The sequence below is a fragment of the Ursus americanus genome, chromosome 8 (genome assembly GCF_024610735.1).
Source record: "Ursus americanus isolate L20-20 chromosome 8, mUrsAme1.1.p, whole genome shotgun sequence".
In the NCBI taxonomy this organism is placed as follows: Eukaryota; Metazoa; Chordata; class Mammalia; order Carnivora; family Ursidae; genus Ursus; species Ursus americanus.
This window is the reverse complement of record NC_142134.1, coordinates 22,823,506-22,839,016: the sequence shown is the minus strand read 5'-3', so window position 1 is coordinate 22,839,016 and position 15,511 is coordinate 22,823,506. Positions and strand designations below refer to the sequence as shown.

The 15,511-nt window shown below is 44.5% G+C and overlaps 1 protein-coding gene across 3 annotated transcripts in view; it reads left to right on the top strand.

Annotated features, from left to right (window-relative positions):
- The window catches only part of ANXA3 (annexin A3), a 58,635-nt gene that overhangs the window by 36,339 nt on the left and 6,785 nt on the right, over positions 1 to 15,511 (top strand). For all 3 annotated transcript variants that reach the window (XM_087864057.1, XM_045790223.2, XM_045790229.2), the window contains exons 5-11: positions 537 to 650; positions 3,868 to 3,958; positions 8,924 to 9,003; positions 11,895 to 11,951; positions 12,440 to 12,533; positions 13,947 to 14,042; positions 14,972 to 15,030. In XM_087864057.1, coding sequence (XP_087720183.1) covers positions 537 to 650; positions 3,868 to 3,958; positions 8,924 to 9,003; positions 11,895 to 11,951; positions 12,440 to 12,533; positions 13,947 to 14,042; positions 14,972 to 15,030 — 591 coding nt within the window. The remainder of the gene's footprint in view (positions 1 to 536; positions 651 to 3,867; positions 3,959 to 8,923; positions 9,004 to 11,894; positions 11,952 to 12,439; positions 12,534 to 13,946; positions 14,043 to 14,971; positions 15,031 to 15,511) is intronic.

Below are 15,511 nucleotides of genomic sequence, written 5' to 3'. Positions count from 1 at the left end.
ACTAATAAGTAATGCTGGCCCCATTCCATTGAAGGCTTTCCCTGCTGTTGTTGCCAGAAAATTGTTTTGATGCCTGGTGGTTGCCCACTCTTAGCAGAGGTGGGTGAGCACCCCTGTCCTCCCCTTCCCTTTTCTCTCCAGGGCTCTTTGGCAGTCACTGAGAAGCATCTGCTCGCGAAGCTGGGTGTGAATTATAGGGCTCCCCTTCCTCTTCTTCTTCCCCCACCCCGACTCAAATATTGAGAGCATCTGGGGCCTAGGAGAGGCATTTTGATACACAGTTCCTGCCTGTGGCACTTATGTAACCCCCTCATTGGCTTTCCTTCAGAAAACCTATAAAACAGAACATTTTGGAAGCAATCACAAAATGCAGAGTGATATCCTTAGAAATAGTTCACCATTTCTGTTTATTCCCTGTGAATTACTGGCGTGTTTTTGTCTGAATTGATACATTTGTTTATCTTTCAGGACGTGACTTTAGAGAAAGAGAAAGGAAAAGTATTTCATGCTTTCTTCTTTGGGGTTTTTTATTTTAGGAACTGAAAGATGACTTGAAGGGTGATCTCTCTGGCCACTTCAAGCAACTCATGGTGGCCCTTGTGACTCCCCCGGCTGTGTTTGATGCAAAGCAGCTGAAGAAATCCATGAAGGTATGAGCCAAATGGGAGCCATTTCTGCCTGAGATTTGACTATATCATCAAGAATAATGACTTCCTTCTGGTGCACCCTTGAGAGATGCATGTGAACAGGCTAGACTTGGGTGTCAGTTTGATGCTGTGCTAGCCAAGTGGTAGAACAGTCCTGAAATGGGGAACAGTTGTGGAACCTTGAGCCCGCATGTTCCTGGATGAAAGGATATCATCATATCCTAATTTCATTTCCTTGTTTTTTGACCCAAAGAGTCGAAGTCTCCACTTTTTGTCATTGAAAGTAAATGGCGCCATCATCAACCCCATTGCTTAGGTCAGAAGCCTCGGATTATCTTTGATCCCTTGCTTTCCCTCACTCTTCAAAGCTCCCCAAATCTGTCTGCAAGTCCATTTGCTCTATTCCCAAATCTGTCTGCAAGTCTGTCTGTCGGAAACGTGTGCATGCCTCTCAAAATCCATTGCTACCATTCCAGTTCCATCACCACCATCCCTTGACTGGACCATATCAGTACCTTCCTAATTGGTCCCTTGCCTCTGTTTTTGCCCACCTGGAATCCATTCACCACAGAATAGCCAAAATTATGTTTATCAAGTTATTTTTAGAATTACACTATTCACCTGCATAAATCTCCAGTGGCTTTGAATACTTAAAATCCAAGCTTCTTACCATGACCTTTATCACCCACCACAGTCTGGCTCCTGTCTATCTCTGTGACTTTTTAAAATTCTATCTGTATCAGTCGGCAGAAGCAGTAGGTGGGAGATACACATTGTGAGATGTATTGCAAGGAATCGGTTGCATAATTATGGATCTGACTAGGCAAATCCAAAATCTGCAGGGCAGACTGTTAGGAAGGGCAGGGGAACTCCCAGCGAAGCTGAAGGTGCTGCCCACAGGGGGAATGTCTTCTTCCTCAGGGAAGCCTCAGCTCTGCTCTGAAGGCCTTTCAGCTGACTAAATCGGGCCCACCCAAAATATCTAAGATCATGTCCGTTACTTGAAGACACTCACTAATGGACTTTAGTTATGTCTACAAAGTACCTTCACAGCAACACCTAGATTTGTGTTTGAGTAACTGAGGACTGGAGCCTGGCCAAGTTGATAAAGTTCCATAAAACTGCCCACCACACCCTCTCCTCCCTCCCCCCCGCCCCGATTCAATGCTATAGCCTCACTGGCCGTCTCTCTGCTGCTTGAACATTCTAAGCGTATTCCTACCTTGAGGTCGTGATACATGATGTTTTTTTCCATCTGGAATGTTTTCCCTCCATATATTTTCTATCAATTCACTTAATTTTCTTAATTACACCTATTACCATCTAAAGTTATCTCGGTGTGGGTTTCTTTGTTTGTTTGTTTATTATTTGTTTGTCCATTCAATTAAAAGGCAAATCATCATAGCAGGGAACCTCACCAGGCTTGGTCTATATCTTCTGTTCAGGAAAACCTGAAATGAAGTAGGTACTCAACACACGTGTTGATAGGAAGGAGCAGAAGGAAGGAGTCTAGGTCCGAGGCCTCAGCTGTATTCCACCTCATCAGAGATGGGAGAGACTTTCTCTCCCGTGGAAGAAGTATGGGCATCCAGGAAGCAGATGGCAAGATGGAATGAGACACACAAGAGATTTCCTGGGGGAAATCTTATGAAGGATAAAGAGGAGGCAGAGCAGGGTAGGTCGGGTGAAGCTTCAGATGACAATACGGGTCTGTCACATGTGAGGGGAGAGAGGGAAGGAAGTAGTTTCGGATAGGAAGAGCTTCCGTCTACAGTGCAGCTGTGAGAAAGCTGTGGCAGGCCAGTGGGGAGCTCCTGGGCAAAGACTGCCCTTTGCAGAAGTCCTACATTGGGCAGAAATGGCCAAGCTCCGGTACCCCTTCCCTGTTCAGTCACTTGCTAAGAGCAACTTGGAGGGAGTGTGACCTCTTTGCGACCTGTGTGGCAGATCCAAAGCTCCGGCAGTTAGAGGCTATCAAGCAGAGACATTATTTGCAGCAGATTGTCTTAAAATGAAATGTGAGCAGTGCATTTCTGTGGCTGCCACATGGGGGACAGTTTAGCAGGTGGAATAATAAGGATTAGATTCACCAACAGGGATTAGAACAATGTCTCTTTTATGCAAAAGAAATCCAAAGGAGGCAGTGCAGAGCCGCCTGTCATGGCACAACCGTTATCAGAGACTCTGGTTCCTTTAGTCTTAAGGTTTTACCATCTTCAACCTGTAGATTCCACTTGTTGGCTAAAGATGGGAACTCAGGATGCAGACATTGTATCTTTATCCCAGTCAGACAAAAAGACAGTAAGAGACAAAGAAGGGTTCATTGCCTCTCTTTAAGGCCTCTCAGAGACTGTACATGGTACTTTACATATATTCCATGGATCTTAATTTAGTTATATGAGTAAACCTAGTTCTAAGGGAAGCTGAGTAATATAGTATCTATTTGGGTATCTGTGTGCTAAGTTAAAAATTGAGGGTTCTGTTACTAAGACAAGGAAGGTAAAAGAGATGCGGTCTGTTCAGTTTCGCTGTGAACCTACCACTGATCTAAAAAAAGTCTGTTTTTTAAGTTAATTAATTAGATAATTTAATTAAAAAGGAGAGATGTGAGGGCAACGAGGAACCCCTGCCACAGAGGGACAGAATTCAGCCTCAGTTCATAAGCTACATTGACCTTATTTGATCAAGTCCTAATGTAAAAGGCTTTTCTTGGAGTCACAGTGTGATTCTGTGACCTCAGTATAAACCAAGGCTCAGGGTAACTAGTCCCCAAATCAACTAGGCCCTTGACATACATTATTAAGGCTTTAAAAATCTCCCTGTATAAAGATGATACCTGCTGACCTGGAGCATTGGCAGAAGGGTGAACTTGTTCAAGAGAACCACAGAGCCTTTTCTAAACATAATGGGATGTTCGAATGCTCACTTCTGATCTTGAGTGACGTGGGCTTTTCCCTTGACAGTATTTCTTCCTACAATTATTCAATTGATTTTTACACCAGAGTGGGAAGTTTTCTTGAACATTTTGATGTCAGTTTAGATGATTTCTGTTATTTTCAAACTAAAATACATGAAAAATCGAGAGAACTGCTTTAGAGCAATATACAACCTTATGCTGATTTACAAAAACTTCATCTGTGCAAAACAAGATATTAAGCCTGAAATGCATGACATTAAGCTTTTTAAGTATTCTAAAAATAGATTTCCTTTTCCTTTCCAGGGCACTGGAACAAGTGAACATGCACTGATTGAAATCTTAACCACCAGAACGAGCAGGCAGATGAAGGAGATCTCGCAGGCCTACTACACAGGTGGGCTTGTGTTCGGCTTACTTTTACCACTGTGCACACACATAGGAGCCAGCGTGGCTCTCCCCAGAAACCCTCCAAGCTCTTCTTCACAAAGCATTTTGGGAAGGCAAGACGTGAAAAGGAGGATACATTCTAAAATGGGCTAAGGTCTGTGGATGCTCAGAGAAAACGCGAATGTGAGCGGAGCTGGAAACTGCTGCATGACCGCGGCGTTGACGCTTTGCAGGTCACCACAGTACGGCTGCGGTGGATTCTGCTCGTGGCAATCTCTGCTTAACTGAGTCAACTATTTTCATCAATGTAAGAGATTCAAATCATGACATATTAATATTCTGTGTGAAAAACCACTTAGATTACCCTCATGACTTTGGGTGTGGAAAATGAGATGAACCATCTAGAGAATGTGCTGAGCCCGTGGATTCTGTGTAATTAGCTCAAGTCCTCCTAGTCTGTGGGTTAGCTGTGTAGAAATGAGAAAGTCCCTGCAGTGTAATTCCAGCACTGACCCCCAGGGGTTAGCATGATGACTCAAGTTACAGCACAGCCCCCGGGGGCCTACCCTCCCTGCAGACTCGGGCCACAAGCTCAGTGGCCCTGGGCCATGTGGCCTTCTGCTGGAATAGCTACAAGGTCAGGGCTTCCCAGCCCTCCCTCAGGTCTAATAGCTCCCTAGCACAAATCACAGAACTCAAGAAAGCACTCTGCAGCTGACCTGTGAACCACACGAGGGTCAGAGGCGCTGACCCCCTGCACAGTTCAAAATCCACATGTTACTTTTTTTTTTTTTTAAGATTTTATTTATTTATTTGTCAGAGAGAGCATAAGTAGGGGGAGAAGCAGGGTTCCTGCTGAGCAAGGAGCCCAACATGGGACTCGATCCCAGGACGCTGGGATCATGACCTGAGCCGAAGGCAGACACTTAACCAACTGAGCCACCGAGGCATCCGTCAAAAATCCGTGTATAACTTTTGGCTTAACTGCTAATAGCCTGCTGTTGACCGGAAGCTTTACTGGTAATATGAGCAGTGGATTGACACATACTTTGCCTCTTAGATGTATTATATATTGTGTTCTCACAATAAAGTAAGCTAGAGATAAGAAAATGTTTTTAAGAAAATCAAGAGAGAAAATACATTTACAAAATTGTACCGCATTTCTTGAAAAACCCCACATATAGGTGGACTGTGGGGCTCATACCCATGTTGTTCAGAGGTCAACTGTACTTACAATTATTGTTTTACTCTAAAGAATAGGAATCAGGACCAGTCAAATGAAGACATGCATAGGAGAGGTCTGAGAGGTTCCCAAACGCAAAGCTTTCTTGTCCTCCAGCAATATCCCCTTCCCAGCACATCGATATATCATGACCAACCAGGAAAACTCGTTTGATCTTTGGTATCCAGTTTTTATTGAGGTTTCATTACTAGGCCTGACTGATTAAATCACGGGCCACATGACCTACTCCATCTCTAGTCACCTTCCCTTCCCTGCAGGTCAGGCTGCTATCATGTGGCTCAAAGCCACCCTTCTAAAGACATGTTTGGTCTTTCTGGTGGGACCAGCCCCTACCCTGAGGCGTCTTGTTAGCATAAACTCAGGTGTGGTTAGGGGAACTTGCATGGAAAACAAAGACATTCCTATTATTTGGGAAGTTCCAAGGATTTAGAGATTACTTCCCAGGAGCCAGGACAAAGACCAGCCCAAATTCTGTATTGTCCACCAGCCCCCTGGAACCCTCTCCAGGTACCCCAAGGGAGCCACAGTTTCTATGTTTGTGTATCAGGGGTGTTCTGTAGTAGGAGAGGTCCAGAGAAGGCATGTACTGGCCCCCAGATCGGTGTTAAGGTAGGTTACTTTGAGAAATGCTCCTTAGAAGGTAAATACCTGCGCTCGCCTCCATGATAGGTAAGTGATAATTTTATTCATGGGCTCATTAGGGCTCCATAAAAACAAACCTCACTAGGCATTTTAACAGAATTTAACGTAGAGAATTGCTTCAGCACCTTTTGGAGGACTGAAAAGGCGACAAGGGAACACAGGGATAGCAGGAGTTATTAACAAACCCCAGGGCTGGGACAACAAAAGAAAAAGAGACTGGAGTTTTCAGAAATTAGAAGCTCAGTGAAAGGGTGCCACTCTGCCAATGTTGGTGCCTTGGGCGCTCAGAGGAGAGGATTAAGGAACTCCAGATCTCTGCAGAAGGGATCTAGTTGGAGCTGGCCCCTCCTGCGGCTGCTAAGTGACTGGTTCTGGAAGCCCGGAGCCAACTGCTGCTGTCGGGATGAAAGCTTCACTGGTTACACTGACAGGAATAGCAAACAACTACCCTTCCAATCTCTCCACCACCCCACAGTGGTGGACAGAACAGGGAGTCAGGGCAGGGGAGAGGGGTACAGAAGAGAGGCGTAATTGACAGTGTCCCTCCCAGCTCCACAAAGCAGGGTATAGAAGGCTGAGCTTGGAGTAGATGAGATAATTGCTTAATAATAGCCACAAATGGGCACATTGTAGGTGTTTAAAATGTTTGGTTCTCTCAGTTCAATGAGATTTGCATATAACAAATCATCAGAGCCAGAGGCTCTATACGAAGCCTTCCCAAGTGTTTCTTAGAAGAGTCGCTGCTCCATGAAATGACTTGCCCCTCGATGGCTTTCTGGGGTCCAGCGTACATGTACAAACAACCCTAAGACATAAGCTCTGTGAAGCCAGGAATTCTGTCTGGTTTTGTTCACTAATGTAGCTTCAGTGCCCAGACAGTGGGGGATAAATTCAAATAGGCATTGAATTAATATCCCCAAGACTGAGATTGTCGTCTCAAGAGCCAAGTGAAAGTTCTAGCATTTAGGACTGTTGTTTTGCAAATATGACCTGTGATCATAGTTCAAAGTTATCAGGGACCTTGATATCCATGTAACGTGAGCTCTCTAAGGCTGTAAGGAGTGGACCCGCATCTAGGTTACTTTGATCAGTAGGGATTAATGATAGATAAGGAGTAAACGGAGGAGATAGGTGCAGTCCTGTGTAGCCAAGCTTTAGGGAGATTCAGGACACAGCCCTACCCTAGGGACTCAGTTGTCCGTGGCTCCCCCAGCATCAGACATCCATTGCTCACTGTGCTGATGGTTCTGTTACAGTAACTCCTTCCTCTCCCTTCTGCTTCTGTGGTGCTTAATAGCACCAAGTAATGTCTCTTCCTTTACCACAAGGTATCTCTCTACTCAACCTTTTATTTGCCCCCATGGTTTACGGTTATTCTCGGCTTCTCTCTCGTCCCTTATTCCTTGGGGTTTTTCTACTTCTTTGTTACTGTCTTTGTCTCTTTTTCTGTCTAGCTCACTCCGTAAGAGAAGATTCAGTGAGCTCAGGAGGGCGCCATCTAATAGAATGCATTATTTTGGGCAACCTTCTCCCACCAACTCACCTCTTCAGCTGCTGGCCACCTAGAGTTAGATGCCAGCCCTATGGCAGTCAGCTGCAGTAAGGGCGATGGTGTCATATAATGTGAAATGGTGGCCCATGCATACAAAATCCATCAAAGTCGGCTACCATCTTGTGAAATGGTGGCCCATGCATACAAAATCCATCAAAGTCGGCTACCATCTTGGTTCTTGTAAAAGGACCAGGTGTCTCGTGCAGCTTGTCTAGTACAATGACGTGATAGAGTCTAAATAGAGAGCTGGATTCTCAACATTTTCTAGTATTTAAAAATTTTTTTTCTAATTAGAATGAAGGATAGATAAGACAATATTACAACTGTTAGATAAAATGATGCCTATTAAGTGTTATTATTACTTAATTTGCATTCATAATGGATTTTTGCTTATTTGAGTTTAAAAAGTTATAGACTCTGTAAAAAAAAAAAGATTAAAATCATGCTGGAAGAGTTTCTATTTCAACACAGTTCTTGCTATTAGATCTCATACCACCTTCCATAATCATCTTCTGTTGATTTAAAAGACAAAAACATTTATATGACCATAGAGTTCTTGAGAAGGATGCGGGCAGAGTTCAAATAGCTACGTGGTTTCGGCTACATTCAGGGTACATGGTGGCCACCAGTGAATCACCACCTCATGGATGGAGCCGAAAATTGATTCAAAATCAGTAGACATTGCACAGTGCAGGCTATGCAAGAGGGGCTACAACTAGTCAGTACTCAAATATGTGAACACACGATTGGCATTTGTCATGGGAAATAGCATATTTTAGGGTAGCTTGATCACTTCTGAGAGGCACCACATTATAGAATCTAGCTGTATACATCACAATTAAGGTAAAGCTCGGTAAAACCAACAGTGGCTAGGATAAGATAAAAATGTACTTCTCCCATATGTAGAAGTGGGAGACAGGCAGTTCCAGGACTGGCCTGGAAGCTCCCCAGCACCGTCAGGAACCCAGGCCCCTCCTTGCTTCCGTTCATGCCGTCGCTAAGGTGTAGTCCTTCTCTTCATAGTCCAAGATGGTTGCCTGAGCTCCTGGCGTCGGTCTACAGACCAGGCGGGAGGATGGAGGGAGGGCATGAGCCATCCCTTAAGGAGATTTCCCAGCAATGTCACATATGTTTGCCTACGTTTCATTGCCAAGAACTGAGTCACGGAGCTGTACCTCACGAAGGGGAAAGCTGAGAACGCAGTCTTTAAGGTGTGGGCAGTACGTCTTGCTCAAGGATAGTGTTCTGTTGCTGGGGAAGAAAGAAATAGTAATCAGAAGGCAAACTAGCAGCTCGCCCGCCCTGGCTCTTCCATGGCGATTCTTTCTGTTCTTCTGCCTCTACCACAACACACACCACAGTAACAGTTACGGGAAGAACGCATCCATATCAGAAGAGCACCAGGAAGTTAACAGAGTCACGATTCATTTTCTCAGGTACTCATTCCTTGCCAGTGTTGACATTTAAGCTCTTCTCTGTTTTGTAATAATGTTTTTCAGTTTGCCAAGGCTTAATTTATTCTTATTTGGTTTCAGTCTATAAGAAGAGTCTTGGAGATGACATTAGTTCTGAAACATCTGGTGATTTCCGGAAAGCTCTGTTGACTTTGGCAGATGTAAGTTTTTATTTTTTATTGCTTAGCTGCCCGATAAGCTGCATGCCCAATAACAATTTTTAGAGAGTTTAAAAATAACCAAATGGAGACAATGAGATTGCAATTTTCCTCGTGAGATAATTTGTTGATTTTCATTTCTGGACTCCAAAGAATCTGTCTTTCTTTTGTCAGCATTTAAATTAAGAAGGAAGGGGCGCCTGGGTGGCACAGCGGTTAAGCGTCTGCCTTCGGCTCAGGGCGTGATCCCAGCGGTATGGGATCGAGCCCCACATCAGGCTCCTCCGCTATGAGCCTGCTTCTTCCTCTCCCACTCCCCCTGCTTGTGTTCCCTCTCTCTCTGGCTGTCTCTATCTCTGTCAAATAAATAAATAAAATCTTTAAAAATAAATAAATAAAAATAAAAAATAAATTAAGTAGGAAGCTTGATATAGAAAAATTATCTTCAGAAATGGATATATCAGTCTCTGGATTTAAAAAAAAAAAGACTTGCAAAAATAAAAACGAAAAAACGACTTGCTGCAACTTTCTCTCTGCCACCTTTCGAAGGGTCGCTACACCGTTCATCAGTGTGTGACCAAATGGGGCCACATGTAGCTCTCTCAGGAGGCTCATGACTTTATGGTAACGGTGGTAAGGTCAAGGGTGAGTATCACCACAGGTGTGTGTAAGACAGGAAGTGATTTCAGCCGTATCTCACTGGCCTCTTTCGGCTGATTTACACAGCTCCTAATGTGTGAGAAAATCCCACAACGGCCTCAGCCTGAGGGTGGAAATAGTAGTTGTCAAAGTGAGGCATGATGCCGTGAGGAAAGTCATCCTAATTATCGTTTCAGTTACTTTAAATGGTGAAGACCTTAACGATTGAAACTACCAACCCAAATTTATGAGGCATTGCTGCCAACATACACTCCCAGAGGTTTCTGTGCATAAGTGCACACCCATTTACACACGCACACAACAGCCCCAGGAGGCGGTGGACAGTAGGGCTTCAGGGCAGGTGTTTAGAATCCAACAGACCTGGACTCTTCAGGCTCCTCTCCTGCCTGCCAGCTTGATTTGGACAAGTTACCTTATGCCATAAACCCTTTGTTTTCACATCTGTAAAATTAAAATAATAGTACCCACCTCAGGGGGTGTTGTGAAGATTCACAGAGAGAGTGGGCGTGTGCAGTACTTAGCACATGAAACGGGATTATTAGTAGCAGTACCGATGAGACTCGGCGTTTTTCTTACTGGAGTAGAGTGTGCGAGGGAAGAGAGCAAAAGGGCGGTGTAGCCGCACAGTGACAGCAGCACCGGAAAGAGAGCGAGAGAAATCATGTGGAAATCAGACAGACATAGGGGACCTAATGTTTGAACATGGGGATAAATGCATTTTAAAAATATTACAGCCAAACATTTCATTCACCTAAAATTTTCAAAATAATTCGGGCAATCCCTTTTTTCCTCTCTCCCGTCTCTCTAGAACGTGCCACGTGTCTGTGCACACGCACACACGCACGCTTTGCCACAGAGCCCTCGGCATGAGAGCTGGTGGTGGCAAGCTTCGAGGGGTTTGTGTTTTAATAGACTTTATTTTTAAGAGCATAACAATCTTTTTAGATTTCCAGAAAAGTGGGGCGGAAAGGACAGAGAGCTCCCGTGTGCCGCTCGCAGTGTTCTGTCATTAATATCTTGCGTTAGTGTGACATATTATGGTTGGTGAATGAACACTGACACGTTATAATTAACTAGAGTCCAAGGGTACATTATGTTTCACTCGTGGGTTTGGACAAATGTATAACGTCATGTATCCACCATTACAGCATCGCACAGAAGGGTTTTACTGCCCTAAAATTCCTGTGCTCCAACTCTTCATCCTTCTCCTCCTCCCTTCAGACCCCTGGCAATCACTGATCTCTACTGTCTCGATTGTTTTACCTTTTCCAGAATGTCACATGGTGGGAACCATACAGCACGTTGCCCCTTCAGACTGGCTTCTTACATTTGCTAATATGCTAAGTGTCTCGCATGGCTCGATAGCTCTTTTCCTTTTAATCACTGACTACGTTCCGTTGTATGGGTGCATGACATTTTGTTACACCCACTGAGGGCATCTTGGTTTCTTCTAAGTGTTGGTAATGAGGGATAAAAACTTCTGCTAACATTCATGTACGATTCTTGTGTGGACTTAAGTTTTCAGCTCACTTGGGTGAATATCAAGGAGCACGATGGCCGGGGTATGGTTAAAGTATGGTTGGTTTTGTAAGAAGTGGCCAAATTGTCTTCCGAAGTGGCTTTATCAATTTGCATTCCCGCCAGCAAGGAATGTCCGTTCCTGTTGTTCCAAATCCTCGTCAACATCTGGTGTTGTCAGGGTTTGGGATTTTAGCCATTCTAATAGGTATGTAGTGGTATTTTATTGTTGTTTGGGGTTTTTTAAATTTTCAGTTCCCTAATGACACGTGATACTGAGCGTCTTGTCATGTGCTTTCTTGTCAACTGTTTATCTGATGTCTGTGCGGATCTCTTACCCATTTTTAATTAGGTTTTCGTTGCTTTAAGTGAGTGTTTACATATTTTGTAAGTCTTTACATATTTTGGGTATAAGTCCTGTATTAGATATGTGTTTGCAAATATCTTTTCCCAGTCCGTGGCTTGTCTTTTCATCCCCTTAAGATCTCTGAGTTTTCAGAGGAAGAAACTGAGGCTCAGAAAATTGTGTGCTTTGCTACAAATTTCCTGGCTAGCGAGTAGCAGAGCCAGAGCAGGAGCCCTGACCGCCTGATTCCTCTGTGCTTCATGGTCTCCACTGGAGCAAAGCCTCTAAAATGCCCTGCTGATTGGAGTACCGCGTGTTAGAATCTTCTGTTTTTAAAAGGATTGCCTTGCTGTTCACCTTCCCTGTGTAGGGCAGAAGAGATGAAAGTCTGAAAGTGGATGAGCAGCTGGCCAAAAAGGATGCCCAGGTCAGTAATACAGTGAAGAAAACATCTCCTGAAACCATTTTCCTCCTCGACTGCCTTTTCATTCGTGCGGCACCCACGGAGGCTGTCCTCTCCTGTCCTGTCCGGAGGAGAAGCCTGAAGGCTGGGATCACCCACTCCTAGTTCTCTGCCTCCCCTGGCGGTGGGGTTCTTCTGCCCCAGCCTCCCTGATGCTCAGATTCCTAGTCCGTTAACAATGAGAGACTCCCTCACCTCTACGACCAAGTAAACCTCCAGCTCTTCTCATTCCACCAACTTCCTGCGGGGAGGGAGGGAGAGGGGGAGAGAGGGAGAGGGGGAGAGGAGGAGAGGGGGAGAGGGTGAGGGAGAGGGAGAGGGTGAGGGAGAGGGAGAGGGTGAGGGAGAGGGAGAGGGTGAGGGAGAGAGGGAGAGGGAGAGAGGGAGAGGGAGAGGGAGAGGGAGAGATTGTGTCCATAATAACATTTTAAGTCTTCCTTCTCGTCCCATAGATTCTCTATAATGCTGGGGAGAACAGATGGGGCACAGATGAAGATAAATTCACCGAGATCCTGTGTTTAAGGAGTTTTCCTCAGCTGAAACTGAGTATGCACTCACATTACAATCCTTTTTGCTTTGTGTTGCATTTGCAAATGTTTTGGGGGTTAATATACAAAATTCTGGAAAATGAAGTTAAAAATTGCAAAGGCTGTCCCATTTGTATGTATAAACAATTCAGGAGAAACCATGGGGAGCTGTGTTCCAACCCACGGCAGAACTGACCCTGGTCATGTCTTCCCTGGAGGCTGAATACATTAGCTAGTGAGTGAGAGGTAACAGGCAGGAGAGGGGCAGCAAGGAGAAGGAAAGGGGGAGCCCTGTGGGGTGAGAGCAGAGAGAAATATTCCGGTGGTGTATGGAGGAGCCTGAAGGCAGTGCTTCCAACCCATCTCGCCCCTAGTTAGCCACTTTCCAGAAAAACCAGGCATGGTGGGTATTTGCTAACGTGTTAATAAGAATTAACATTCGGCCCTTTCTGATCTGATGTAAATGGGGGAAAGGCGGCATAGTTCTTTTGGTCAGACCAACGATTACATGGAACTGCCAGGGAGCCACCTCCTCACTCATGTATCTCCCCGAACCTTTCTGGAACCAACAGCACCCAGAAGCCAGAACTCCATCTACTGTGAGCTTCCGGCTGTGGCTCCCAGGTGCTGGTCAAGAAAGCAACCACAGTGCATGACTAGGCTTATGCTGAGTTCATGGAAAAATGAGGAAACATGAGGATATTACCATGACTTTTTAATTCTGAGATTGCCCTTCCTCAATTTTGGCATTAAATTTCACTTATTTTATAAAATAATGGTAATAATATATTATAGCTGCTTTATTTGAAAAATAAAAACCAAACAATCCTAGATTTCGCTCCAAAGGTTTTTCAGAATTTCCTAGGGAAAAATTGACTTGGCTTACAAAGTTTGCCTCTGTCCTTAGGGACCTATGAGTTTTGCTTTCGGATGAAACCTGATTGAGACATTCGAACGCCTCTTGTAAGCATGAGTAGGCCATGCTGCTTTAGGGAGTGATTTACTCAGCAGAAAGAAATCTTCATAATTAAGATTTCTTTAGCAGATAAAACATATTTGACTAATGACCACACTATTGTTTCCCAGGTGCTGCTGTAATTTAAAAGTAGCCCACCTTACTGGATAAATTATTTTTAATTTAACCTTCCAAGCTATTTTAAATTCCATCAACCTGGGAAGGGGGAGGGAAGGAGAGAGAAAGAGAGCATTGAAGAAAATGGCCTACGAGGTTTAGGTTTTATTGTAGGTGATTTAAAACAAAGTAAAACAGAAACAAGAGCTCCCATGCTCAGATTCTGATGGTCTCGAGAGGGAGTTCTTGAGTTGGACACTTCACAACCTGATTTGCTACATATCAAATCAAAAACTGGAATATATTCAAGTGTGGTCAACTGGGATGCCTTAAATATTTGTTTGTGATGCTGCTTTCTAGCATTTGACGAATACAGAAATATTAGCCAGAAGGACATTGAGGACAGCATAAAAGGAGAATTGTCTGGGCATTTTGAAGACCTACTTCTGGCCGTAGGTAAGCCCTTCAGTGCTTATAAACTGAGTTACTTTGCACTTGTTTTAAATGAATGCAAATGTTCTCTCCTTTCCTGGAAGAATCCTGACCGATCCATCCTTATGCTCCCATAGCCCCTGGCACAGTTCCCAATGCATACAGTATGCTCCACAAATATTGTTAAACGGCCGCATGAAGAAGCTATCTTCTTAGGTTTTACTTTGTCTTTTAACTTTGTATTGGTTTGTCACCGTGCTTGGATTAGTAAACTCCTGGAGAGGTGAAAATATTACATTTCTATTGGTATTTTTATTGAGGCTTGTCGAAAAAGGAGTAATTGAGTAATTGAGTAATTTGGTTATTTCGGGAAGATATCCATAGCCTTCCAAAGCTGAGCCCAGGTCAGAACTCTAGGTGTCCTCCCTCTTGGCCAAGCTAACTGGGAGTATCGAACAGAAAGTCAGGCACAGACCAAAGCTGGTCCTGGAGACATGTGAAGTAACAAGCAGACACAAACACCGTTATGTAAGCAGATCGGTCCTCCCCCGGAGGTCTCTGCGGTCTTCGGGCCAAGTTCTGGATCAGCAGTCAGATGCTAGAAATGGAGCAAGGATACCCCTAGGGAGTTATCAATATAAGCATAGGTGTTGGTGTGTCTGGGATCTGGAGATGAGTCCGCTGCTGAGGGAGCTGCTTTGGCAGGTGATTATATTCTCGCCTTGACTAAAGCTCATGACTGTGCTTGAGTTCCCTGCGAACATGGAACATGACGGGATAAGCCTTTGAAATTCAGGTGAGGCATTCACCTCTCCATTCTAAATAAAGGCCAGTAGTGACGAGGGGGTAGACTTGTATGGTTAATCAAAGAATCTTTTTAAAAAACCGTATTACCGTAGATGACCTCAATTACTAGTCAATGAAACCGAACATTACTTTGCTTTTTATAACAGTTCATTGTGCCAGAAACATGCCTGCCTTTTTAGCTGAAAGACTGCATCAGGCTTTAAAGGTAAGTCTGGAAATTTCATATACATTCTTAGTCTCCCTCCAGGAGAATATAAAAAAATATTGCATCATAGCGATGGAATTTCATGTCCCTTCCCTCCTTGGATGAGTCCTCTTTTTGTCTCGGAGGTTGACAGTGAGTATCGTGATCATTCGGGAGATAGGCACGGTGAAGCATTGACTACATTGTCTCCCCCACTTCACTGTAAGTGGAGGCAGTAAAACGGGCTAGAACCCAGACCTCAAGCCTGGCCCTTTAGGCCTGTTGGCTCTCCAGCTGCCTTTCTTAAACCGAGGTGAGTCAGCAGCCTTTCCTGTGATAGAAACCCTGGGCTTTCTTGTCTGTTGCTGCTGCTCGACGGTGAGGTCCCTGAGTAGAGGCTGTTTTCTATCTTCGGGCCCTTGCCTGAGCCTGGCACTCCGTACTGGACATTTCCTCTGGAGGTCCCCATGTGCCTTCAAAGTTCTGTCCAAAGTGAGCACAT